At 39.6% G+C, this 26,793-nt stretch overlaps 1 protein-coding gene across 8 annotated transcripts in view; it reads right to left on the reverse strand.

The window, feature by feature from the left end:
* The window catches only part of KIAA1549L (KIAA1549 like), a 109,205-nt gene that overhangs the window by 14,867 nt on the left and 67,545 nt on the right, over positions 1-26,793 (reverse strand). For 7 of the 8 annotated variants that reach the window (XM_090142077.1, XM_090142076.1, XM_090142075.1 and 4 more), the window contains 5 exons: positions 18,074-18,252; positions 16,176-16,393; positions 10,800-10,929; positions 6,000-6,347; positions 831-928 (listed from right to left, as the gene is read on the reverse strand). In XM_090142077.1, coding sequence (XP_089998203.1) covers positions 831-928; positions 6,000-6,347; positions 10,800-10,929; positions 16,176-16,393; positions 18,074-18,252 — 973 coding nt within the window. The remainder of the gene's footprint in view (positions 1-830; positions 929-5,999; positions 6,348-10,799; positions 10,930-16,175; positions 16,394-18,073; positions 18,253-26,793) is intronic. The other variant, XM_090142078.1, reaches the window with a different exon arrangement.

Genomic DNA, 26,793 nt, shown 5'->3' on the forward strand with positions numbered 1-26,793 from the left:
TGTAAACTGCACTTGGGAAGTTCTAGCATCTTCTGAAATGATGCATCCCAATTGATTTATAGCTTTATTGATTTACAGCACTATTACAACATGGTTATAAAACAATATGCCAAAAGAGTCCATATTCTGGATATTTGGATGCAGCTAGCAGAAACTCAGAAAAGTTTCCTTTGTTCTTAGTACTCGGCAGCATTTCTCAGTAGGCTTGCAGTGCCTTTGAATTACAGTTGGCATTCTGCAGCGTACAACAGCACAACACTGTAGGCTAAATCAGCTCTTCCACCACAGAAGTGTGAAAATATCTTGAAATGCTTTTTATGGAGCGCCTTACCCTGAGGAAGAGGCAGTATACACTGAGCTAAGACAAGCAGGCATTTGCTCATATTTTGCTTTGTAAAGAAAGGTGTTAGATAACTGAAAGCTAGGTGGAAATCCCCCAGACCCAGGATACTGATAACTCATTAGTATCACATTTTCTTAGAAGAGAAAAAAGCAGGGAGAATGATGGTGCAAGCTATCTGCTGCACATTTGTTACACAATATTTCATTATGCACTGTGTAATTTGGAGTTACGCGTGTTTTACAAGAAAGCAGAGCCAGGCAAGGATTTCCTAATTTTATTGAAAAGGATGAGCTAGTAGAAGAGAAAATTTGCTGTTATTTCTTTCCCCCTGATGTGAAAATGAAAATAAAAATAGAATGTTTCTAATTTCATGAGTGTTTCTTTATTAACTGGGTGGCTCACAAGTACTATTTGAGGGTTTGTCTCAGTTCTTGCGAAAACTGTGGTTTTTAGAGTTCATATTGAGAACAAAGTAAAAGCTATATACCTCCTGAGAGAGGCAACAGCCACAGGACCAGTTCTGGGAGGGACAGGAGGAGGAGGAGATCCCATCACCATCTCAGGAAGCTGAGAAAATCTATAAGCCTGTAGGAGAAAGAAACATTTTCTGAAACACCAAGAGGTCCACATTCAAATTAAAAAGTAAATACCCTCAGAAATCAAATACTCGTTTCAAGTGCCGGCCAACTAGAGGCTATTGTTCTGTGGCACCACTAGTAATGGAACTCTATGAGAGAATTTACAAAGCTTGGGTGATTTTAGGATACGGAAGAGAACATGAACAAATGAGTTCACAAAGGCAAGGGAGTCTAATTAAAGCAAAATTTATTAAACTCTATCTTTGTGACACTTGTCACCTTGCTGGGAAAGTACATCTGCTACGATTATGTGAGATTCCACAGATAATTTGGATTGAAAGGAAAAAGATCTCTGAATTTTCACTTCATAGAATCACAGAATCCTTAGAGCAGGAAGGGACCCCTAAAGGCCATCTAGTCCAACTCCCCTGCAGTGAACAGGCACACCACAGCTAGATTGGGTTGCTCAGAGCCTGGTCTTGAAAGTCTCCAAGGATGGGGCATTCTCCAAAAGTAAAACATTTTAAGGATTCATAAAACATTTTCAGAGCAACACCTGGTACAATGGAACTGCCCACAAGCAATGCATTTTTCAGCTTTTTTTCAGCCTTGGAGAGATTAAAAGAAAACTCTTCACAAAAACCCCAGGCTCTGGATCTTTCTAAAGCAATAATAATTCAAATAATTTTGAAGTAGAAAAGTAATTCAGAGGAGCACGCAACCAGCTCACTAACAAAATGGGGCATCTTGCTGGTAGCTATTCTGGCTTCCATCACTGATGCATGGGAAGGACCAGTAACTGTGTGCACAAAAGCTGCGGTGCAAAGGAAACGGCCTGCAGAACGAAACGTCCCTTCTAAATTCTTTGGTATGCTGTAAGTTAGAGGTCACAACTTGGCTAAATGTGCTTATGTGGTATCAGTCTCCACAGTACTGACACCTGTATTCTACCCATTACGCCTTACTTATTGTTTATTATGCTTTTACTGACAACACTTCAGAGAAACGCAAAGGTCAGAAAGAGAGCAAACTTGGGGGAGGCTGTGCAGTACCAAGAAATCTGCATTCTGGCAAAAACTTGCACCTGAAGTCCAACAGTGGGGCTTTGAACTACAAGAGATGATTCTGCTTCAGTCAGAGACTCTCCCTTGGCAAACAGCAGAGAAAGCTAAAAACATGTTACCATGGGATGAGTCACCCTCCTCCTGCCTGTTGAAAGAGCCCACAGGATTTACACTATTAGCTCAGACTTAACACCTACATCTAGGTTTGAATTTGGCAATATAAATCCCACACTAAATTTCTAAAACCATTATCATACAGTAATCACCTTTACATATCACACTTTTAGACAGTGTTCCATTATGCTTTTTCTCTGCTGCAAAACTGGAAAAGATAACTTAACAAAAGCTGACTTTTAATGTCAGCACAGCTAAGGGAAAAGCAATACAAACCAAGCATCTCTCCCCCCACCTCTCATCCCCGTCTCTTCTAAAGCAGGGTAGGGTCCCTCAAAGGCATGCCTTTGAAAAGAAAAATGATTTTCACGCCACCTATGATGTCTCTAAATATTCACTTTCACCACGCTACAATGTTATTTGAAGTCTTTCCATCTCTAGGTGGGGAAAAACTGAAAACGCAATAGCACGTTTCCTAGCCAGGGGTGGGAAATAGTGATTTTGATTTTTAATGAAATAAACGTACAGAACAAACAAAATGCTATTTCCATCAAAGAAAGTTCAATTTACATTTCTAATAGCCCTGGACTCGAAATGGTCTGCAATGCCTCTTCTGTACCCAAAAAGCTGGCAATGCTGAACTGAACACTTCCTTCTGGCTCCATAACCCTTTCATCCTACATCTTGCCCTCAGCATACGTTTGTACTAAGCATGAAACTATTTTTTCCCTATCTTAAAGGTACAGCATACGTTTCAGAGTTGTTGGTGACTCCAAACACTACTGAGTACGACAGGGCTGATGGAGAGGAACAGAGGCAGACTTGGGTTTTCTCTTGTGTACTAATGCACATGCTTTGAAATGTGGACATCAAATGAAGCTTTTTAAGGCACCACAAAAGAATGGCTCACAAACTTCCTGCAACTTGCTCTGAAAACGTGGAGGGGAATAAAATATGAAGTAGAAAATCCAAGAGCTTATTTTGCTGCTTAAATAGGAGATGAACAATTTTGAATGAGTGGCACCGTGTTGCTGATGGCTGGGCAAAGGGAATCCTGTTAAAGTGAAAAATCCTATCAAAAGATTTGCTGTGCCTCACCAAGGGACTGTCCACTCTGGTGGAGAGCGGCCAGTTCTCTGCTGTGCTGAGCTTCCACAACCATCAAAATAGCTATGACAAGGAACTCTAAACTTTCTAGACTTTCTGTAAGATGTTATGCTGGAGTACTGGTATTTTCCTACATGCAACACAAATGGAAAAAGAATGTTGAGAGACTACGAAGGCATGTCTGCTGGAGGTTAAGATGAGCCCTTTGCTACTTGACTGACAAGATCATAGAAACAAAGCAACTTCACTGAAATTCGAATGCTGCTGGAAAGCCAAGCAAACTAACTTATAAAAGAAACACTCACATACAAACAAACAAAAAAACATTAAAAAAGCAAAAACAAGCCAGCGTATATGAAGATGTTGATTTCACAGGAAATTTGCCTAATTTTATTGTTCAAATTGAAGGTGCTGAAGATGCTGTATTAGTTTTGCTGCTCTCAAAAAAAAAAAAAACACCCAAACTTTCACAGAGGAGCATTCTGAAAGAATTCTAAACGCTGTTTTGTCCAAAAATGAGAACTTGTGTGATGTGGAGGCAACAACAATTCCTGTTAAATTCATCACGTTTCAGATTCAGATAGCACAAGTATCAGACTGCAGACCTCACACCACCCTTCCAGAGAAATATCAGTGAGTGAGCCTTTTTTCTGGCTAAAACACTGAGAATCTTAAAAGTAAACCAGTGGAGTAATAACTACAGCCGAGCAAGAAAGCTGTGGGAAAGAATTTGGGTCCAGGAGACACATAACATATGCTTCAATCTTATTATTTATGCTCTATAAAAGTAGGGAATGCAAGTGTTAGAAATCTTATTCAGCACTTGTATCATCTATGAAACATCACTGCAGTAAGTGCTGGCTCAAGTGCACTCATATTACTGGAAAGACTGTGTGAGCTCCTAAAAGGTTGAGTGTAATGTACGGGCTATGAAGGCCCAAGACTCAGAAAAGAATGGTGGGCTGAAGATCCTTATACTTATATTGTACTTAGAAACCCAATGTCTGCATTTTTTCCATCTAAGAAGGAAAATCATCTTAAATCCAAATTTCAAATCACAATGGACACCTACACTACACCAGCCACTTCACAGCTGCTCCATGGCCAGCCCTGCTGTACTGGCCCAATCAACTCCCTAGTGCTTCTCTTTTCAGCATCTCCATCACAATTACCAACAGAGGTATGATGGGCAGGCAAACAGGTGCTAAAACATTGAGAGCAGCAATTCTTGCATATTTTTCCTGCACGCATCACTCTGCACATACATTTCAAGTGGGTTTTTCTAATTGAAATCCTCCTTCCCCATTTGAGAACAAATGAGTAAACATTTCAGTTGAAGTACGACTTACATCTCAGAAACAGATTGGCAAAAGACTATGAATTAACCACCCTTATCCAAGCACCCTTAGCCTGCGACTATCCTACCCCACGGCAACCAGTTAAAATATAAGTGCCTTCAGGGAAGTGCTTAATGCTATCTTCAAGCCCCCAGAAAGATAACCAAGTGCTTTAAAGCCCAGAAAACAAGTCGATGACTGAGTTTGAAAATACTGAAGCAATCACCAAGAAAGTATGGCAATTACATTTTCTTAAATCTCACTCCGTATAATGATTTTCATTTCCTTTCAAAAAGTCTTTCTCAAGTGTCAAAGTAATTTGGATAGCTATTAACTGTCTCTTGAGCTTCTAATCGAATTCTAGCCATAAAATCCCATTATATGCCATATATGAAGTTCACTGCGGTAGTTTCAAAGGGCCAAAAATATCCCTTAGCATGATTTAAAATAGCACCAGCGTGAGCCTCCGCAGGCAGTGCCACTGACACTCACTTCTGTTCAGAATAGTTCAGAAGCAGCAATCTCTAATGTACTTTTTATTGTCATGAGAAGAAGTCATAGTAATGGTTATTTTAAAGTGAGGACGCTTTTTATTCCTTATTCTCTTTTTCTAAGTGTTTTAGGGACTCTATTTGAAATGCATTATTTCAAAACAAAACAAAAAATCATTTCTGACCCCTAAAATGCATTAAAATGAACAATTTAATAAGGCTTTTTTTTTTTTTCCCCCACTGAGATGGACAGATACAGTTACAGAATAACAGTATCTTGGGATTCAGAGGTAGCTTGACCTACCAAGGATGCCCACAGCACTATTGCTATTGCTGTCCATACAGCTACAAAATATTTATTATTTCTGTGAGATAAGAAATTGTTAGTCGTTAATTGAGGTGAGCAAGTGAAGCATCAAGAGTGACCTACATAAGGTCAACTGAGAAACCTGTGGCACCGAGCCATCTCTTAGTCTCACACCAATAGACATAAGTGTAAGGCTGCCAATATCGGCCCACATTTCAGGTCATTCAGATTCTTATAGCACTCGGTTCCCCGGCTTGGGACGATGCTTCTCACTGGTGGAATTTGTGCAAAAGCGTTTCATGCCCAGATGTTCTAAAAAAAAACAGATTGCTTCCAAATATGCATTCAATGAACAGGAGACATGCAGACCAGTTCTTTATCTGTTGAACACTCTGGAGCTTAGTGCAGCCTATTCTTTCAAGCAAAACATAGATAAGGTCACCTTGCTGCTAAAATAGATCCTCAGAGTCTTCATGCGAGATATGGGCATGTGTAAAGGCAGAGAAACACGCCCCACTACCCACACTTATTTACTGTAAGCACGACTTTATGCCTGGCTTTAAGCATGAAAATGGGACTCCATCTTTAAAAAAATAATGTTCTTAGAGTAGAAATATCTTTATGGTATCAAAGCATACTAAAGAGAAGTTTCACTTACTGGTCTTGGTAGACTGTACTGATACATTTCTGGTCTGTATGTGGGTACCCACTGCACACCCGCTCTAGGCCGGGTCATGGTACCAGGAGCGCTGGTCACCACCTCTGAATAGGGCAAGTGTGGTGCGGAGCTGTAGGCCTCCTGCCTGCTCTGTCCTCCGTGACCTGCAGAGGCCAGGCTGAAAGCCTCTTCCAAGAGCATATGCATCTGCTGCCGAACCTCATCAATGGAGGGCTGAGAGCTTAAAGTTGAGGTCTCTGAGTGGCCCTTGGCCTGACGGGACCTGGTGTAGCTCCGAGGCTCAGTGACACGGTCAACATTTGTTTCTTCTATAATTTCAGGCTCAGTCTGTTGGATGGAGTAAAAGTATGTACACATAAAAGCTTTACAAGACAGCGTTTCTGCTGCTTCACACAAAACATTCTTGAACACTGATAGAACATACGCAACGTCAAGACTTGTTACAGTATAGACACATGACAAGGATTTGAAAGAAATTATGTCATGCAGGCAAGGATAATAGCCAGGGATTCAAAGACTCTTTCACATCCTTCATTGTTTGCAGCAAAAACTATCAGAGACGCTCTTGTAGCACATTAGATTGTTAAGGATTCACTTAAAAACAATGAGAATTAATGTTTAAATTCTTTTCTTAGTTGTTAGTATCAATGGGGTACATCCGTACCAGGAGTACAGATCTCTAAATGGCACCATTACTATGAAGGACTGCACACAAGGGACTGCTTGTTTCAGCTATGTGGACTGAGGTTCTTCTGTTTACTCACACACATTAAGGTTGCAGAAGATCTAAGGTTTAGGAGTTCTCCTGAAATTTTCTAACCTCCCTCTGTGCTTCCCCTCCTCAGGAGCTGCAGAGACCAAGGAGGTTGCCTCCCAGCCTCCTCTCTTCCAGACTGGGCAACCCAATGCCCTCACCCCTCTCTCGAGATACTCCTAGGGTCACTTCTAGGATAACAACTACAACCAAAGAAAAGCCTCTGAAATCATACTGTCCAACTGGATGATTAATAGCCATGCTCCTTCTGTTTCATTATAACCATAAAAATATCAGTGAAAGGAATCCCACAAGAGACCTATTAGTACCCAGTGTTGAAATAAATCAGGCTTTCTGCTACAACCCCTTGGTGAAGCCATTACAGCTCTCTTTGATTCTGTCCAATAAAAGAAAATAATGTGTAAAATAAATCATATGAATAACAGATTTTTAATCATTGTCAACATTAAGCCAGCTTTGATTTATCAACTTAAAAGCTGGCCCAAAGATTTGGGAGGAGACTGGTGATGCTTCTGCTCAAGTTTTAAAATTTATTTCAGTTCATCATATCACTTTCTAATGCATGGTATCTTCTCTTTTACCAACTGAAACACATAAGTACTGTAAATAGACACCACTATATGTTAACACTGACATTACACAAATTTAAATGCTATTCATACACAGTTATTATGTAATACTAGAATTGCACCAAGAAGGAAAAGCAAGTCCTGTACAGAGGCGGAGTTTATCCATTTCTGGCAGGATTCTGCTGCTGCAACAGTACCATGAAATCACTGTATCATGAACTTCTTGATGTGAACATCAATTCAAAGCTTTTTGAGGAGTTGCATTAATGTAACTGTATCAATAAAGTTAGATCAATACATTCTTTTTCACATTCTTAGGTTTTTATAATGAGATCGTTTTCTTCCCTTTACACCAAAAATTGACTAATTTTTTTCTGCCATGGCATAAAGCTCATTAGGCAGCTCAAAGGTTCTAGACTCTTTCCTTACAGCATTTGCTCCACTCATAATTGTCTTTGAAGATCTCAAAATAATCAATACATTCAAGTTTCCTTTATCTGCATTTTAGGTGAAGGTAACCACACCCTGGTTGGATTTGTTAAAATTAAAAGATAGGTAACCTTCAACAGCAACCCGCTGATAAAAAGGTGCTATAGAACTAAACACCATACTAAGAATATCAAAGAGTAGGGTGCACGAAAAGCTACACATTCTGTACAGACAGGTAGGTGATTACTGACCTTACATTCTGATTATTATTACTGGGAATAAAATATTTTAGACAACTGTGACTGAAATAATAGACACCTTTATGTGAGGGAAACTATTTAGAAAATATTAAATAAAAAATCAAATAAAACATTAGTGTGGAGTGACAGATTTTCGAGCTCTTATTTTCCTATTTACAGAGCAAGGCAAAATTGGGCAGATCATAAACCACTGTGATTTTGTTGTGCATATTGATCTAACCAATCTAAGCTTTCTTCAAGATTCCAGGGAAACAATCTATTTTGCTTAAAAACCAACAAAAATCCTGCACGCAACCACCACCACTTGTCATGGCTGGGAAGATAAAACACCATGTATCCTAGGCAGGCTGGTAACAGCTCAAAAAATAAAAAGCCATTCCTTATTCTGCAAAAGTCTCATGACTTGAAGGTAACACAGGGTATCTGCTTCATGAATTTCCTCACTTGGAATGGCTTATAAAACACAACTTTCATGCTAAGTCGGTGAAACTTGCTGCTAAATCATGTAGTAGAAGGAGAAGATTAGAAGAGTGGATCCTTTAGAACAGCAAAGCAGATGTCAAAACATTGTACAAGGTGTTCTTAGGTAAAAAAGAAAGGACACGAGGCCCAGCATACAAAGCAGCCCTAATTCAGAAACACATTATAGCATTACTGAGCTTTTTAACACCTTTTCTCAGCGGACTGCCACACAAACCCAACAGCTGAAGAAACTAATCCAATAAAATAATTCTTCTGGGCCAATACCTCAGCTCTGAACGTCTGAAGTACTTACACCCATCTCCAGAGCTCAGACTTACAGGGGTGTTTTGACGCACCACGGTGGGATCAACATGGATTCCATGCATTAATACAGATTTAAGCACCAGCCTGTGCCTGGGAGAGCAAGCCTGTCAAACGCTTGGCACAGCACCAAGGCAGCTCAAATAGGACGGAGGGAGATCAGCCCACGCTGCGAGCAGAGCTGGAGAACTAGATTGCAACATCCTGTTCCGTTTTCCCATGGCATTTTTCTGCTTTCAGACAGAAAAATACTTCCACTGTTAGAAGAGGTGCACTGCAGTGAATCTGCAGCACATCAGTCAAAAAGAATTTTATGTAACTTATCAGTAAAAAAAAAAAAAAAGACTATGCCAGGGACAATTCCTTCTGCCACAGTGCAAGAAGAAAAGCAAGGGAATCTCATGTGAGATATGCTGATGTCAGACACTGTAACTGCACCGAGGAGATTACTGAGTGTGCATGAGCTCATTACACCACTTCCAGGGCTTTTAAAAATTTTACTTTAAAATCTTTTTTATGCATTATAAATATACACAACATATTCAGGTATCTTTTTAAAATCTTTGGATACATATGATGACATGCCCATTTTGCACTACTGGCAGGGGGCCATGTGTGCTGCTAGAGTGCTTTTAACATGCATGTCAGAAAGATTTCACCTATGAGAAACTACTTGTTAGTACAATTAAAAAATCCCTGCTCTTCTTGAAACACCTGATTTTCAGAATACAGAGGAAAGTCCAGCTTGATGATGAACTATTAAGAAAGGTAACACATAAGCAGGGTAAACACAAAAACCTTTCTTTTTTTGCAAAATGTAGTTTGTTGTAAGTGCAACAAGGTGGTTCTTTTCATTTCTTTCATCTTCTCCCTCTTTTTTTCTTTCAGGCTAGTGCAATAAATTTTTATGCCTCAGAAAAGCAGTGAGGCAGTCATTCCAATTACATAGCACAACCTGACTCATACAATCTGATGGGAAGTGTCAACATGCAGGAAATCATTTTCAAAAATTCAAAACCTGACTTTCAAAATCACTATCCGCCCCACTTAATTCTGTAAAATACTTAAACTTCCCTGAACACATTCCTTGACCTTGATAAATTCCTGCACCTTGCTAAAAATACATCCCTGTCAGCTGAGAGAGTTAACAATTAAGTCTCACACAAAGTTCTAGTCTAGAGGATGAACAATCACCAGATTAACTTCCTCATTTTCCAGAAATGCTCAGATCTTCTACAGGAACCGATCTTCAGGGATGGCTGTGCTACAGCTCTTTGTATACATAACGGACTGAAAAATTCTACTTTACCTTAGGAGTATGGGCTTTTTTCATCTTCAGTTTGGGTGCATGCTGTGTCAACTTAGACCCAGTGTATGTTCACATTGCACAAAACAACTACTCTAAACTTATGCTGGCTGTGAGAGTTCCTCAGACCTTAAACCAGTGCAGAATCTACTCTGCCTGGTTTTAACATTTAAATAGTCAAAATTCTCCCAGGTCTGACAAAGTAAGAGGAGAACAAGAATGTGGCTATTTCCTAGGGGTTTTCCACAAACCACTGACATCTGGACTTCAGTGCAATTCCTAGAAGTTGGTTGTCCATTCTTCTGAATCAAGAGAGCAGCATAAGGGGTAAAGAAAAAATAGGATTTTAATTACATTGAAAAGATACTGGTATCCTGCAAGCAGTCGCATATTTGAAAGAACTATCTAAATTCAAAAATCAGTACTTTTGTAATAATGTTCCGAGAACATTTTGTTTCCATTTCAGACAACAAAATGATGTAAAGTATAAAGTATGTTCAGCAGTCTGCGCTCAGAATATCCTGAGTGCACACAACTTACTGTGAGGTCAAGTACCCAAGGACACTCTGGCTTGGAGCTTATCAACAGTTTCCCATTTTCAGGAATGAGCTAAGTCTTGGCTGAGCCAATTTCAGAGGATATGCCTGATAAACTTACATCGTATCCACTGTTACGGATTCCTCGCCTAGGTCTTTCTCGAGTCACTAGAAGATCCATCTCAGTTTCTCCTGGGCTAGGACTGTTCAAAGACTGCCGGCTTCTGTATATTGAGTTCTTCATCTGTTGCCTATAAGACATCAGACAAGAAAGCAGTAAAATTAACAGAGTACAAATGAACAAAAGTTATTTTATAATCATAAAGATCATGAAAATGTCACTTTATTATAGAACGTATATGGACTCCTGGAAATCAACTGCATTATAAAGAGATTGTCAATTTTGTTTGCTGGTAAAGAAAATAAAATTAAGATATAAGCATCATATGGTGGAGTTTATCAAATGAAATATGTCCCTAGAAGATATCAGAACCCTTTTAGTGTTAGCTGGTATGACTTAAATTAAAAAAATAAATTAAAGTAGGTGCTGTTCCTAAAAATAGTAGCAACTTTCACACACTCAGATGGGGGGCAGAGATTTTGGTGACAAATCTTGAGTAGTGAGAAAGAAGTGGAACAATGCTCCATTCAAACAAACACCCAGCAAAGTGCATGAGAAAACAGACAGGAGTGGGAGGGAACTGTTTGCAAGATGCCACAACTTTTCCAGAGAGCTATACTCTGGGGGATTCAACCTCTTCAAACACAGCTCTAAAAGATAAAGACATAATAAAGATATTAACTAGGAAGATCACAGAATGGGTTATTTTGGAAGAGACCTAAAGGCCATCCAGTTCCAACCCTCTGCCATGAGCAGAGTTGTCACCCACCAGATCAGGCTACTCACGGCCCCATCCAGGGCCTTGAACGCCTGCAGGGATGGGGTTGTCCACAAGCTCTCTGGGCAAACTGTTCCAGTGCCTCACCACCCTCAGAGAAAAAAACGTCTTCCCAACACCTAACCTAGATCTCCCCTCTTCTAGTTTAAAGCCATTTCCCCTTGTCCTATCACCCTCAGACTGTGTTAAAAGTCAGGCCCCCTCCTTCTTGAAAGCTCCCTTCAATACTGGAAGGCCACAAGGAGGTCTCCCTGAAGCCTTCTCCAGGCTGAACAAGCCCAACTCCCTCAACCTTTCAGCTCTCTGAACATCTTAGTAGCCTTCCTCAGGGCCTACTCCACCAGCTCTGAATATCTCTTGTTCTGAGCGCCCCAGGACTGGACACAGTATCCCAAAGGGGTTTCACAAGGGCAGAGCAGAGGGGAACAATCTCCTCCTCTCCTTGCTGGCCAGCCCTCTTTTAATGCAGCCCAGAATGCAGTTGCCCTTCTGGTCTAGTTGTGTGCTAAAGATAGTGTATAACTCAACACCTGAAATATTCTGTAGTTTGTCTGATGTAACTGTTTCTTCCTTTGCTATTGATTATAAAAAAGATGAATAAATAAACAAACATTACCCTGTAAGATACAGAACATAAACACTTTGTAGCAGTAGCCAAAATGTGAGTTTCATCAAAGTTGCATCTTTTAAGGTTTCTCATGATGTATCTAGACATTACTCATTTTCTTGCACTTATCAGAGATATATCACAGTTCAAATGACTGATAACTCCCTGCCATTTTCATTAACTAACACAGTAATAATAATGCTGTTAAAGCCTAATATGAAGTTATCTTTGTCTGATGATGTTCGTTTTTAACGTTTGGGCAATTGTACCACTGTACCACTCAAAAATACTAGGGTAGATCAAGTCATCCAACACGTGTGTTGCTTAGTACAGGGGACCTGAAGATGTTCATAGTGAAGTAGCAGACCTCACAATATTCTGCCTGATCTCATAACTTCTTTCCCTGTTTGTAAGGCAAGATTTATCCTAGTTTCCTCAGAGACCAATAAAAGCTTGCTTGCACCAAAATACTTGTTTTGTGTTCTAAGTTGGATCCCCATCACAAACTGAGACCTCTAGACCAGCCTCGGTCACTCTGTTCAACAGATAACAACAAGATGTGATAGAGGCATAACAACACAGGTTTTGGGGTAGTGGACTTCCTCCGTGTCAGATGGACAACTATCCATACTCGCCTGGAAATTGTGCACCTTCTGGTACTTACAGCTAACAGTTCCCACCTAACCCTCACAGATTTGACTGCAAACATACTAATTATTCATTTTCCCAAGGCTGTCCTGTGTAGCTTGTACTACCTGAGTAGCAATGCTGTAACGCTGTGTGTCCACAATGTAATTTTGCTGTTACTCTTGAGAAAATGAAAACATCCGTACTGTTTCACATTCAAACACATTCATCCAAGTTTAACATTTGAAAATTTATAAAATGAATAAAGAATATTTGTCCTAGAAAGAAGAAAATTAATATTTCTTATCATGAAACCGGGATAGATTTATAAAGAAAAATTGAAAATGCTACATTTACAGAGGTTTTAGTAAGCAGCTCTTACAAATTCTCTGGGGCATCTTGGAGGTAAAAGCCTTGAGGTTAAGGTCAACAGGCAGAAAAAGAATTACAAAAGACTGATGTTTACACAAATCAGGAAGGATAAAACATAGGACAAAAAAAAAAAAACCAACAGCAACCAAGTTTTATACTTCTCATTAAACTAAGTAAATTAGATCTGACAATTTTTGTGTTCCTGCATTAAAGGTCTCAAATTCTACACAAGGTTTATACCAGGCCCATTAATACTTGGTTGATGCAGCTGTGATATATCTTACAAATGGTTTCAGACACACAACTCTCTAACACATGCAGATTCTTGACCTGATTACAAACTATTAAGGAAAAACTCAGAATAGGAGGTATAATCAGAAACATCTTTTAAAAAAACTGCCTGGAGACTGCCAATTAGCTCAGTTGTGAAAGTTTTACTAATGAGAAAGGAGGTATGAACACTAAGAACTGGCATTCAAATGGGTTAGCAAATGCCTTCTGGGAACACAACTGAAACATTTTCTAACATGAATTTTACTGTACAGGAAACTTAAAAGAACCAAGAGCACAAAAATGTTTGTTCTTGAACAAATCAAACTATTAAATGGTGATGTTTTGAAAATCACTTTTCAACAGCACTTCAAACAAAACCAAATTGCAAAGGTGATCTTGAATAATGCAATCAACTGCATAGGTCTTACCTGCTATATCTTAGAAATGCTGAAATAACATTATTTAAGTCAGTGGAATATACACAAAAGAGAAAAGAACGAAAACAGACTTTTTCCTAGGAATTTTGAGATCTTTGACTAACTTCTAAATGATTTATTTAAAAAAAAAAAAACATTTTAAAATAGCAGCTTAAATGCTGTAACAATAACAATCCAAACAATTATACAAAGCAGAACACACTGTGAATCAAATATTTTGATTTCACCCTAACCTTGATTACTTTAAAATAGTTTTTATTTCATTACAGAGACACAATTGTGTTGATTCATTTAGCAGTAACTTAAACCACATTACCTTGAAGTTTTATTCAAGGCTTTCCTCTAGAAGTATGTTGTTTTAGTTATCATTCTTTCACGTGCAAACTGAAGACAATAATGCTGCAGTGTGTGTTAGCACACCCAGTTTTAATACAGACTTCAGAACACATCTGTTGGCAAGAAGTTCTTAAACATCTGCAACATCTGTAACGTTCTCAAAATGCTTCGCATCCTTTACAGAAAAATGGTTCCTATTTCTCACTATGCAAGGATACAGACTATATATTCAACAAGTAAATCCAGTCTTTTATGGCTCAGCCACAGGGAATCATTTCTCTACAGTAGTACACCTGCCTTCGAGCAGTTTCTGTGATGCCAGTAATCACTCTCTCAAATAGACTATGACAGATCCACCAGGCACATTAGAAAGCACACAGGGAAAAAAAGACTTTGTGAACCTTTCAGCACATTGGCACATGAGCAAGCATTTGTATATTTAACAAAGAGCAGACGGTTAGCATTAAAGCTTCACGTGCAGTAGTTTAATCATTTCCTACACACCACGTGACATAGCATACACATCCAAAGTAATGCCTAAGTCCTTCACTATACGTGCACCACAGCCATATCACAATTTCTATTGCCTTCATTCGTATCTCATGACAGACCGCAGACAGAGGGGGACTCCTGTGTGCTAAGGGTTCAGTGTATTAACTTTCCATTGCTTTTGAAGCAGCTTATTCTCTACACACTAGAAAACAGCACAAGAAATTGATGCCCGAGGCCCTCCAGCAAGGATGTAAAACACAGTTAAATGAACATCTTTATTCTTCATTGGACCATGCAACACCGTGTGACCAGTCCATGGAGGGCTGCCATTTAACTCTAGGCCTACAGAAGTACACCTGATTGCAGTTGTTGATCACATTCTGGATCAACACTGCTTTTATAATTATCATTAAAGTCTTTTTCATCTGAAAACGCTGTTTTTCACAGGAAAGCTTTGGACTGAACTTTCCAGGAGATGCAACACCATACCTTAAGGCAAAAGTAGCATTTCCAGAACAAACGTACTTCAATTTCCTCTCACAGATCAACTACTGCTAGCCCCCATTTACAGCAAGAATCAGAGCCCTTGTGATAAGAGGTGTAATGTCAAACACGCCCTTTAATAAGTCTTCCCCTCTTGCATCTTCACCACCCCTAGGAAGGAGGAAACTGAATACTCTGCCATCCCTCTCTTGGGCTACACTGGCTAGGACTGGTGTCATCTCCTCCTCTGGATATGCCAACCTGTGTATCAGGGAGCACCCAGCAGCAGAACAGGTCATCCACCTACTCAGGCAGAGTTAGCACTTATCTCACCCTCTCATTTTAAAGCAAGGAGACAAATAATATTGGTATGTCATTTTCAAAAGACAATGAAGTGTTAATCAAACTGCAGTATTGTTACACAACATGCTAGCTTCATGTTACAGGTAATTCATCCGGATTATGACTTTCTCTGTATAGGACACAAGAAGGTACACGTACATTCTTGAGGATATTCCTGCAGGACTTACTGAATATGCGGGCAATGCAGCAGCTGCAATCCCCTATGCCTACTGCAATAGCTACGTTCAGATAAAGATAGTGTCAAAATAATAACATCACTGAACTTCAGAAAATAATTCAGATGCTAACTTTCTGGCTTAAGTCTACTCTCCATATTTCCAAATAAAGATTATACTTCTTTTTCTATTTACTTGGAAAATGACAGAAAAACTTGGAACAATCCGTTCCCGCATTTCCTTTGCCTTCCAATTTACTTCTTTTTAATCACATGCCATCTTTATCAGATTACACGCCTTCATAAATAATCAGGGCTATACCGATTTTCTTCATGAAGTAGGAGGGATCGATCAGCAATCAATTGCCTCCTTAAGAACAGACCTTCTGACTCCTTACAGCCCCTGGACAGCAAGTTTCATCCCAGAGGGAGAACTGCATATAAAAAGTCTCACCTGTTCTTAGGCTCAGCAAACGGAGATGATACATCTGGATCAGGATCCAAAATGTGGTCAATTTCTTTCTGGTTTTTCTCATACATCCTTTTTCTGTCTGTCAGCCCCTTGCTGTTGTCAACCTGTGGGAAATCATAGTACCCCTTCCTCTTGGCTTTCAAGCGCAGCTTGTTGCGGTAATGTTCTATATCGGACTTCTGCTTCAAAGCCTTGTTCACCTAAAAGGCAAAAAGATGTTTAAAGGGCGGCGCTGGGCTGAGTGCTCCCAAACAGCACTCTTAGAGCGTGTGTGATGCGCTTCATGTGTCATTTTACAGAGTGCTTTCTGTACCACACCGTGCCATCTGTAAGCAGCGAGGAACTGCAAGTGAACAGAGTTGCTGCATTTTTTATGGCTTGGCAGATGGTTAAATAATTTTAGCCTAAAATCTATGTACCATCTAAACAGTGACTCAGATACACCCACCAAAGAAAAACACTGATTATGTTAGTCAGCTGCCATGACCCAAAGCAGTACTTGCTTCTGGGGACAATGGGGAGAAGTCACTAATGAAAACTGCTGTAGGGTCCAGGAAGAACTGAGCCATCACCTCTGGCTAAACAAAACCACAAATAAGTCATCGCTGATGGCTGGGGAAGTATTTTGGTGAGATGTCATCATAGGCTCTTGTATGGTTATATCAGAGATTTGTTCTGGGCCCCTATCAGAAATAAAAACCTAAAATAAACTGGGTCTTTGGTCTGACCTGGTGCATGTTATGTTCCTATGGACACTCCTAAGTGTTAAAAAAAATCATAATATCTCCTGCTTCACAGTGTTGGTTATGGGAAAACAAGTAACTTGCTTGGGATTTGCTCATTTCAGAGTCAATTTCTGCATTCCTCTCACAATTTCCAAAATACATATGTACAGAAAAGTGCATAGAACTAGGAATGTCATTCTGCCGACTTGCATAAATGATGAATTCTAGATAAGCCTTTCCCTGTGTTTAGAAACTATGTGGCACATCAGGGCTTAAAATACAAGCATGAAATGGACCGTGACACACTGCTCTAATCCAGGCCCACATGGGAAAGCAATGACACCGTCTGTTACCGTGTTTCTGGTGGCAGCACACAGTAGAGGCTTTAGCACAGCAGCAGGGAGATTCAGGCTGATCTCTGAACAGTCAGTGCAGTGCAAGTTTGCAAACAAGAAACCTCTCAGACTTGCCCATCCTCTTTAAGAATTCTATACAGAATTGTAGAATAGTTTGGTTGGAAGGGACCTTTAAGATCATCTAATTCCAAACCTCCGATATGAACCTCAATTCTTTGTAAATGGATCACACAAAAAATGACCTACATAAAAATCTCAATATACAAGTATACGAGTCAAAGCACGGCTTTTAGTAAGCATCTCAATCTTTGCCATTCCACCTTATTCCCAGGAAACAGTTGTGCCCTCTGTGCACAGGCTGAATGCAGACTGAGCAAAGCCATGGTCCTGCTCTATGCCTTCTCACTTCGAATGAGATGTACTGCTCAGTATAGAAAGGTTAGATTGGGATCCAGATGATTTCCAGTTCCCAACTTTACCTACAAAATTCACATGGAGAAAGATCTTGATCTTCCCTCTGCCCTTATTACTCATTCTCTTAAAATGAATATGATAAAACAGAAGGATATTGAGAAGGTAAGAACATAGAAAGTTGTCTCTTCCAAGGTCACATACATTCACAGACGCAATATGAAAACAGATTTAAATTCCTTGACCTCGGAGCCCACAGTGGTACCTGGAGCTTTATGCAGAATCAGAGAGAAGTTCCTACAAATCCCCAACTCTAATAGGCTTAAGATGATGCCACCTTTGGATAGAGCCAAGGAAATAGCTGCAGACATTATCAGATGGTCCTTACCTCTCCATTAATGATGGCAGATTCCTGACTTCTATCTGATGCAGCATGAACAGCAGGTAGTGCCACAGGTTTGATAGCTATCAGCTGTACAGATCCAGAAGAGGTGTCAAAGGGGTCAATGGCAGATTTGGCAATGTTATCAAAGAGAATGCCTCCTTCCTCTTCATCGCTGATGGGTACTAAAGCACATCAAACATTCAGCATAAAGAGATACATTTACTGCATGTTAAAGGTAAAATTCAGTGAGTGCATGCTTAGGATTAATAATGTGCTTAGAACACTTCAAGAGCAGATCTGGGAGACTTACACACTGGGAAAAAAATCCTATTAGATTATAGATAACATTCTGCATTCCAAGAATTATATAGCGTTCTCCCCAGAAAGCTGATTTCCAATATGCACTAATAAGCTGAAAAGAAAACAAGAAAAATGGCAAAGAAAATGCTATGAAAATGGCAACTAAACTCAAAAGTACTTTTTCTTACATTCCACATGGAAAAGATGATACATCCACAGACACAGAAGCTTCCATGTGCTAAGGTACCTGTAGCTACTCCTGATCTAAACAGACATTTATTTTTCAGTGTCTTACAATGTAAAAGCATGATGTTCTCAAAATCTACTGATTTTAGCAAAAGCTATTAATTTAAAAAATAACACCTGTTAAAATGAAAACATGAACGTTGCATGTTAAGACATGCTTAAGAAACTAAGAGTATCCAAGTACTCTTTTTCACCTTGCAAAGAAGTACCTCCAGTGGCTGTAAAGTTAAGGCATCAGAATTCGTTGAGAGACAGGAGAAGACTTGGAAATCTTTAAACTTAAATGTCACAGTGAAGCATCTTTATTTTTAGATAACTTTCACATACAATCGGGCTCCTTCAACTCCAAATCTTCCTTTTGGAATAAAAGATTGACTCTAAAACACAAGCACAAATTCTACAAAGGGATTCCTGCAAACATTTTTGAATAATTGTGCTATTAAAGGGAAGAATGTTTGCTCCATATCCTAAGTGACAGGAGTAGAGATCCTCTGCTAAAGAACAAAGTGGCCTGCTCTAAATTTATTTCCTCTGAAAATACACTGTTTTAATATTTAATCACTGCAAAAATTACAATGGACTTGTATAAGCTCAGCAGTTAAGACAGCCAATGATTTTGGTTAAAAAAAATATTTGACAGTGGTAATAAAATATGAGCCCAGTGAGTAAGCTTATTATCTGTCTGTGCATTCAGTGTAGACTGGAGCTGACACTACTTAAGCTTTTGAGAACTGTATGGGCTACGTCACTGTGTCATTAAATACTGTCCCTCTGGCTTCACAGAACTGTCCAAATACGATAGAGAGTCTTTAGCCTGCCTCAAACCCTTCCACGGCTGTTCAAAGGCTGAGTCTAAATGCAAGCAGACCACAAGCCTGGTTCACTGAAATTAACTGCCAGGCTCCCACTGACGGCCGTGCTGTCAGGATTTCACAGAGGCAAAATCTGATGAACAAAGACCTAAGTGCCTATCACAGACAGCACCTCAATAGGAAAGCATTTACATCACCATGATTATAAAAGGAAAGCACACGTTCTTCCCTCTGTGTATTTTGAATATGCTCAGTTACCACAGAAGTTGCCTGATACAGTTTTTGTTGTTTTTTTTTTTTCTCTATAATCCACTAGAGAAGCTTCCATTCTACCCTAACGAGCTACCTCATTGGTGTCAGGGCCTAAGAGAGGTGATGACTACCTTAATTACATTCTGCACAAGCAAAGGTGGTCTCTCCCAACAATTCAGGTGAGCTTGGATAGCATCCCACCCGTGGTTCAAGTACCAAGAAGCTGTGTAATCGCTTCTCCTTTGCTACTGCCTCTGTGTTTGCCTGAACCAGGCATAGCAAAAAAGATGGTTAAGCATCAACTTACCAAATCTGACTCTGTTCAAACATTTTCTGCGTATCTTACTTCACACAGAAAGCACCAAGAAGTGCAGCTGGTTGCACCTCAATGTTTTACAAGGAAACAGCTTGCCAGGCACCAGCTGATATCACCAGGCGCCCATAGAGCATAGCTACCAATTCATGGGTTGTCTCCTCAGACTTCATCTTAGGATCAGAAGCCTGCATGTTAACCTAATCAGAGCTCCTCCTGTTCTAAGATACATTAAAAAAAAATTAAGGTAGAGAATCCTTAATAACATGACAGCTCTTTCTGATGTGGTGAATGAATGCAGGAGGCATTTTCCTGCATCTAGCACAGCGTCATTTGCAAGGAAATAATAAAGTGGAACTAGAAATTGGAAGTGGAATTGGAATTCCACCTTAGCTTAGCATTTGTTCATTAAATGGTATTTACGATATGAAAGTATTTTTCAATTGCCCTTTTTTCACTGAAGAGTGATAAAGAGCCTAAGATCCGCAGGTACCGGCGTGTTGCTGCAGTGTAGATTGGCAGGGAACCATAAGCAAGTGCAGTGGGAATTTCAATACTTGCTCCTGTCTGTCTCTTTCAGAGAGAATTCACAGCAAGAGTCTGACAGGATTGAACCACGGCCACCCCTAACTGTAACAAATCAAAAAGGAAGCTCACAGAGAAGTGAAAGTCCTTGAGTGTTTGCTCCTGATGTGCACTCCTGCCAGGCTAAGTCCAGCCCCCTCAGTGCTTCAGATAGGTGAGCTGAATGATCACAGGAAATTTTAGGAAACCACCCAGGTGTTCTTGCTCCCTTGCTTATTATAATTAGCAAACTTGCTTATTATAATTAGCAATGTGTAATTAAAGCAATGCTTTTAATTTCTTTTCTTAAACAGATGCACACGGCTTCACTGCTCCTCCAACTCTTGCTTGTACTCTGTGCATGCATACATTGCAAGACTCTTCAGTGGAAGAAAGTGGAAAAAACCCACCCATTTAATCACCTACCTAATAGTAATGTACCTTCTTTGAAACATCTTGTGCTAGATATTTCATGCCACGTGATTCACTGAGATTGAATTGCTCTACTTAATCTTTCTTTGACTGAAGTACATTAAGATTTATCCAAAGCAATCATTTAGTCCTGTTGAGGAATTGCAACGAGGATCACTGTGGCCCTGGGTTTTTGGCCATGGCTGGAGGTTTATCTCCACATCTCTAGTTGTTAGTATACAAGACTTGCTAGATTAACGCTGCTTAAGGCATTCTAGTCTTACCTTGCAGTGCAACTCTACACTTTTCAGGAGGCAATGCCAGCAGGTGGTGCTACCCACTTGTACCACTGGTGCTCCAGTGGCGGAGGAGCAGCTGAGAAACTGCTCTGTGTGTTTGAAAAATCAGCATGTAGGATATTCTGCTGTTAATGTATTTATTAATCTACATAAGAAAAAAATAAATTGCTTACGTCAGTCTAAGATTTTCACAATAAGGATCCACAAGACTTCTTGTCTTGCCTTTCTCTCCCTCTAGGCTGCTTTTCCTTCCCTTTCCAAAATCATTACCTGTGGACTCAGTAAACTTATAGCAAAACACAAAAAAGATGCATTTTCTCAGAAGCAAACATTTCACTGATTCTGAAATCCCCAGAAAAAATAATGGCATCTTCAGAGAAGAAACATGGAAAACCAGCAGCTGGGAAACATCTGCAAGCAGGCAGAATGCTCTGCCTTTTCTTAGGCCTTTCAGTGAAGCCTTAAAATTTACTTTGCATAAAGCAAATGTGAACATCGTGACCATGTGTACAATATGCAGTCAATTCTCTGAGTAATGGAAGGGCTTAAAACAATAAGAAAACAAAAAATCTTCAATGAAAATCTTAAGTTTGACAGAGAGAACGATGTCACAGATCTGAAAAGCTACCTCATTAGGAAGAAAGTCTGCATTTGAGTATTTCAAACAGAAACCCTGGCTACTTCATGAAAGTTACATTAGTAGCAGGGAAATTTTCATTTTAGAGTAAATCTCCCTATTTGGGAAAAAAGTTAGAAATTTTCTAAATCATTCTATATGTCAACTGACTGTCTCCAGAATGATGGGAACCTGAGATTTTAGCAGTAAAGCAATGGATGTTCCTGAAGGAGCTTATAAGACAAGTTTCCTAAACTAGTCCTGAACCGATTCAGGACTGAAATTCTTCTCTACAAGACATTGCAGTGTAACAGAGTACATTCTCGTGCACACATGTGCACCTCATTTCCAATACCTCCCCAGCAGTCAGACAGTACAATTCTAAGCCTTTCTTTGCTTAATAAACTAAACTTTCTGAGGAAAACAAACAAACAAAACCCTTGTGGACTAATAAAGAAAGCTCAATAATTTCTCCTGGATGTCAATTTTCTGATGTGAAAAGTCTTCTAAATGCCAGGCCATAGTTTTAGGTGTTGCAATCCCAATTTGGCAGGGATCCTGGAATGGGAGTTACCTGAGCAGGTAACTCAGTCTGGTGGTTTGAGCATTCCGAACTGACATTTGCAGCTCTTCTATGAATCAATACACACAGGATGTCTACTCTTCCATTTCCTGCTTGCTTTGTTCAGCTTCTATGAATCTACGTTGACCCTATAATCAGCAACAAGGATTTCCTTTTCTGTAGTTATGTTTTCACCTCCAAACAAATTTGTCCCATTTACTTAAACTTCACATTCTTCCATGGTGTGTATTTCATAATGTTTGTACAGAACCCATCAGACTCATTACTTGGCTGGCATTTCTATAACACCATCATAAGCATGCTTAATAACTACAACAATTATTTAATTGACAATGTTGATGACAATACAAATAAGTTGGATAGGGAAGGCATGCACACTTACATCAGAAGACTATTCTTCAGCAAAGTAGCGCTCTACGAGCTTTAGAGCTCTGCAGAAATAGTTTTCCATATGGATGATAAAACTTTCATCAGTGCTGACTTATAGTAGCAGAGTATAACCATTCAGACTGCCACTGAATCTGATGGCATGAGCATCTACACACTCTTAACATCCTTCCTTGGATGAAAAATGCTGTCAGATTCAGTTAAGTGGCAAAATAAAACTCATCCAGAGGGAAGGCAAGCTTGAATTAAGAAATGTTTAATTGTAGAGCCACCTGCCGACCCCCCTCATTCAGAGCTCTGTTACAACAGCACATTCATTAGCAGCATGGGAAAGTTGTTTTTCTTGCCCAAAAAAAACCAAGCACAGAAAGCAGCAGGAAATAGTATTGGCTACATCTGAAGAAACAAAGGGTTTGTGTCACTAGTAGGATGCTACAGGGTCATAGCATGCTCTGTAATTGAAACAAACAAAATAAAAGCCAGAGAAAGAAATGGAAAAAATATGGGGAAATATGTCACACAACCCAAAATCTATGGGGATTTTAAAAAGAATCAATGCATAAAACTTCCAAGAGGCTCAGGGAGAACAGTAACTGTTGCCAAAATGAAGAACTTCAGTTGTACAAGTAAAGTTTGCCAGTTCTTCCCTCCTCCCATGATTGAATGTCAAGAAATGATTCCAGAAAAGTCTAGGCATTTACTGAGAGGGGATGAAGAGTTAGATAAAGATCCCAAACAACACTTGTGTAAATGAAGCAGATGCCTCACGATAAGGCAACAAAGGATGAAAAGAACAGACTTTCTTTTAGATAGACTATCTGCATGCCAAATTCCTCCAAGCACACTGATTTGTCAGCCTTTCAGAGGCAGAGACATTGCGAAAGGGAATCATTTCACTTCAAATCTGTGCATATGCTCTAGTGCAGTTGCCTTGGCTGCTCTCATTCTGAAAATAGAAAGACAAGAACCTCCAGAGGAGATAGATACATCCCAATCAGCTGTGACCCTCTAGAGTCACCAGAGAGCTTGGTTACGTTACATTAGAAAGCCAACATTAAAGGACCAAAAACTGGCAAGATGAAACCCTTTCCATCCTAACTGATATTTTATCCCACCCAGCACAGGATGTTTCCCAGAATATGTCAGATCCTCAAGGTATCCCTATGTCAAAGCAGACTGCTACATCACTGCTTCTGGACTCAATTGCTTGTTAACATATTTCATTTCAATTTGAGTCACTGCAGACAACTGCTCAGAAATTCTGAAAAGCTGGCTCTGCCACTGAGCCACATCAGACAGCGTGAAAAAAGTGGCCCACACTTCTGTAGAATAAAGGAAGCAGCGTATCATAGCTTGGTGCAGTTACATCCAAGAAATGCTTTGATTTTAGCTAAGTTAATAATACAGCCAAGCTTTCCTCCCCAGTACTTTGTTCCTACAAACACGTGATTGTCAGAGATCTCAATCAGATGAGCTACAAAGAATAGATGGAAAAAAAATTAAAAATTATGACAGCTTCTGCCTGGACAGAGAAAATTATGTAGTCTTATGAAAAGCTTCTGGTATCTAAAAAGGAGTGAGGCTTTTGAGCTACTTCTGAAAAGTTAGATCTATCTGTAAAGACAGCATCCAAATTGCTTGGAAAATGAGAATTGTTCCAGGTAGCATTCCTAGGAGCAGGAATGGAAGGTTTCTTACACAAGGAAGGTTGACTCTGTGAATATTCATCTGATCCTTGCCTTTTTAGGCTGACGAGTTTCTAGTACAAACCTGGACTCAGCTGCAAGACCTCAACTCGAGAGGTACAGAGCCATGTGCTTCATCAAGAACTGCAGGAAAACAATATCCTTCCACCTCCTTAACATGCTTTTCATTCCTTCTCCCCCCCCCCCAAAACAAACAAGGATTCACACCCACCCAAAGATGCCAAAGGCAAGGTTGCAAGGTCAAGCACTCAAAGTCTCTAGAAAAAAACAGCCTGCGTAACTTTTGCTGGATTGATTTCGTGAGGAGCTAGAGAAAGGAAAGATGTAGGCTGCCGTAATTCTTCAAGATTCGGCCATTTGCTGAATGTTAGGCCCTGGTAAAACAGCAGCTGGAAGTGCTGACATCCTGTTGTTCTCTTCCATGCTCTCTTTTGAACGTGCCTCAGAAAATGTCACACCAACAATAACACTGTTGGCCGATTCATTCACTTCACAGTCCTCTATCATGTGCAACTGAGCACTGTTTAAAACAGGATTTTAGTCTATTTGTCCAAAGTAAAAGGAAGCCCAACTCATTACCTTTCAGACAGAAAACTTTCTGTTAAAACACTAATTTGCAACAAAAACATAAGAAAAAAAAAGTAATTATCTTACCAAAATGTATCACTATTGTAATATAAATAGGTAACTTGTTCTTGTTTTCTTCAGAACCAAGGCTCAGCCAAAGAGTTCTCCTCATCCTCCAGACCCTACAGTGGTTTCACATTGTTCCCTCCCAGCCCTGACACACTGCATTTGGAGTCAGTTTTGATACAAACCATACAGAGTTCACGCACTGAGGTAACATCCAGTGCTGTCATTTTTCTGTGTAACTAAATGTCAGCAAGAAATAGAATCTAAAATTGGTCTGTAACTATGGCAACTAATGAGCCATTCTAACATGGAGTCCCCACATCAAACATGTGACCACCAAGGGATTCATTCCAGTTTTAAGATTCTGCTTTTCAAAGAAGAAAACATGCAGCTTCTTTTGCTGACATGTGTATTAGAGGTGGCAGCCTGCAATCAGGCTGGAGCAGGTTTAGACAAACAGCTAACACAAAAACAGTTTCTTTCTTAAACTGGAAGGAAAAACAGCCAAAATATTCTACTGATGCTAATCACACCAGATATAGACATTCCCTTCCAAAAAGAACAAAATGCCAGAGATGACAACAGCATTTGAAATCATAGTACTGGGGAACAAAGCACAGCTCCGTGACAAAAAGTAAAGGCGCCTTGATTTTTGGTTTTTCATTTCTACTTCAACAGGCATTTGGTGTGACACAACTCAGAAGTCAGAAACATCTGCACATGCATGTGAGAAGAAACGTGAGGCCAGTTCTGTAATTCTGGTAAGGTCATTTCCTTTTCCATGACCTAATCTTCCTTCTTTGAAGCATTTCTAAAAGTATTGGGGAACTCTCTTAAACAGTTACACTTCCAGATAGAAAATTTCCATCTCTTTCCCAGGAAACCATGTTTATCCCTCTCCATACTTTCTCCTGGAAACCACCAGGTGACCCTTTCTAGGGCCACAAAAACGAAGCCCCTCCAGAAGTAGCTGGGGTCTCTATAAGAAGGACAGCTCTGCACAAAAGGTATTTCATGCACAGGTTCCTTCAAAGCCAGAATAACCAGATGGCAAGAGCTTATCTTTCTCCCATCTTGTATATACGTTGCACTATTACTTTCTAAACAGGTAAATCCTCTTTCATTCTGCCATTGGAGTTCCAGATCTTGCTGCCAGCATGCAGTAGGAACAAATGGATCCCCAGAATAAATGGAGTATGGATGGTTTCCCTATGGTGCTAGACATCATTCAGCTCCTTTGCTGCTCCAAACAAGGAAGACCTTAACCACATTAAAAAAACATAATTCATACCTTTTTTTTTTTTTTTTTTTTTTTAAACAGAAGAGAGAAGGCAGAAGGTAAAATGATCAAGGAAAGAAAGCAGTTATTAGTTTTCCATCAGAAATTGAGAAGTACGTAGTTACTGTTATCAAGTAAATTTGAAGCTAAAATGAAATTAAGATTTGAAACAAAGGGTCAGGATTGTCGTGTATGACATGGAAAGGTTTCTTTAAAAACAAGTGTATGTTCTAATAGAAATGCAGTACACCCAGGATGTTAGGTGTTAGTCACATTTTTAACAAGAAACTGGATACTCTTACCAATTTTCTTGGAAGATTTT

Source organism: Phasianus colchicus, chromosome 5 (genome assembly GCF_987193195.1).
Source record: "Phasianus colchicus chromosome 5, bPhaCol1.hap1.1, whole genome shotgun sequence".
NCBI classification, from domain to species: Eukaryota; Metazoa; Chordata; class Aves; order Galliformes; family Phasianidae; genus Phasianus; species Phasianus colchicus.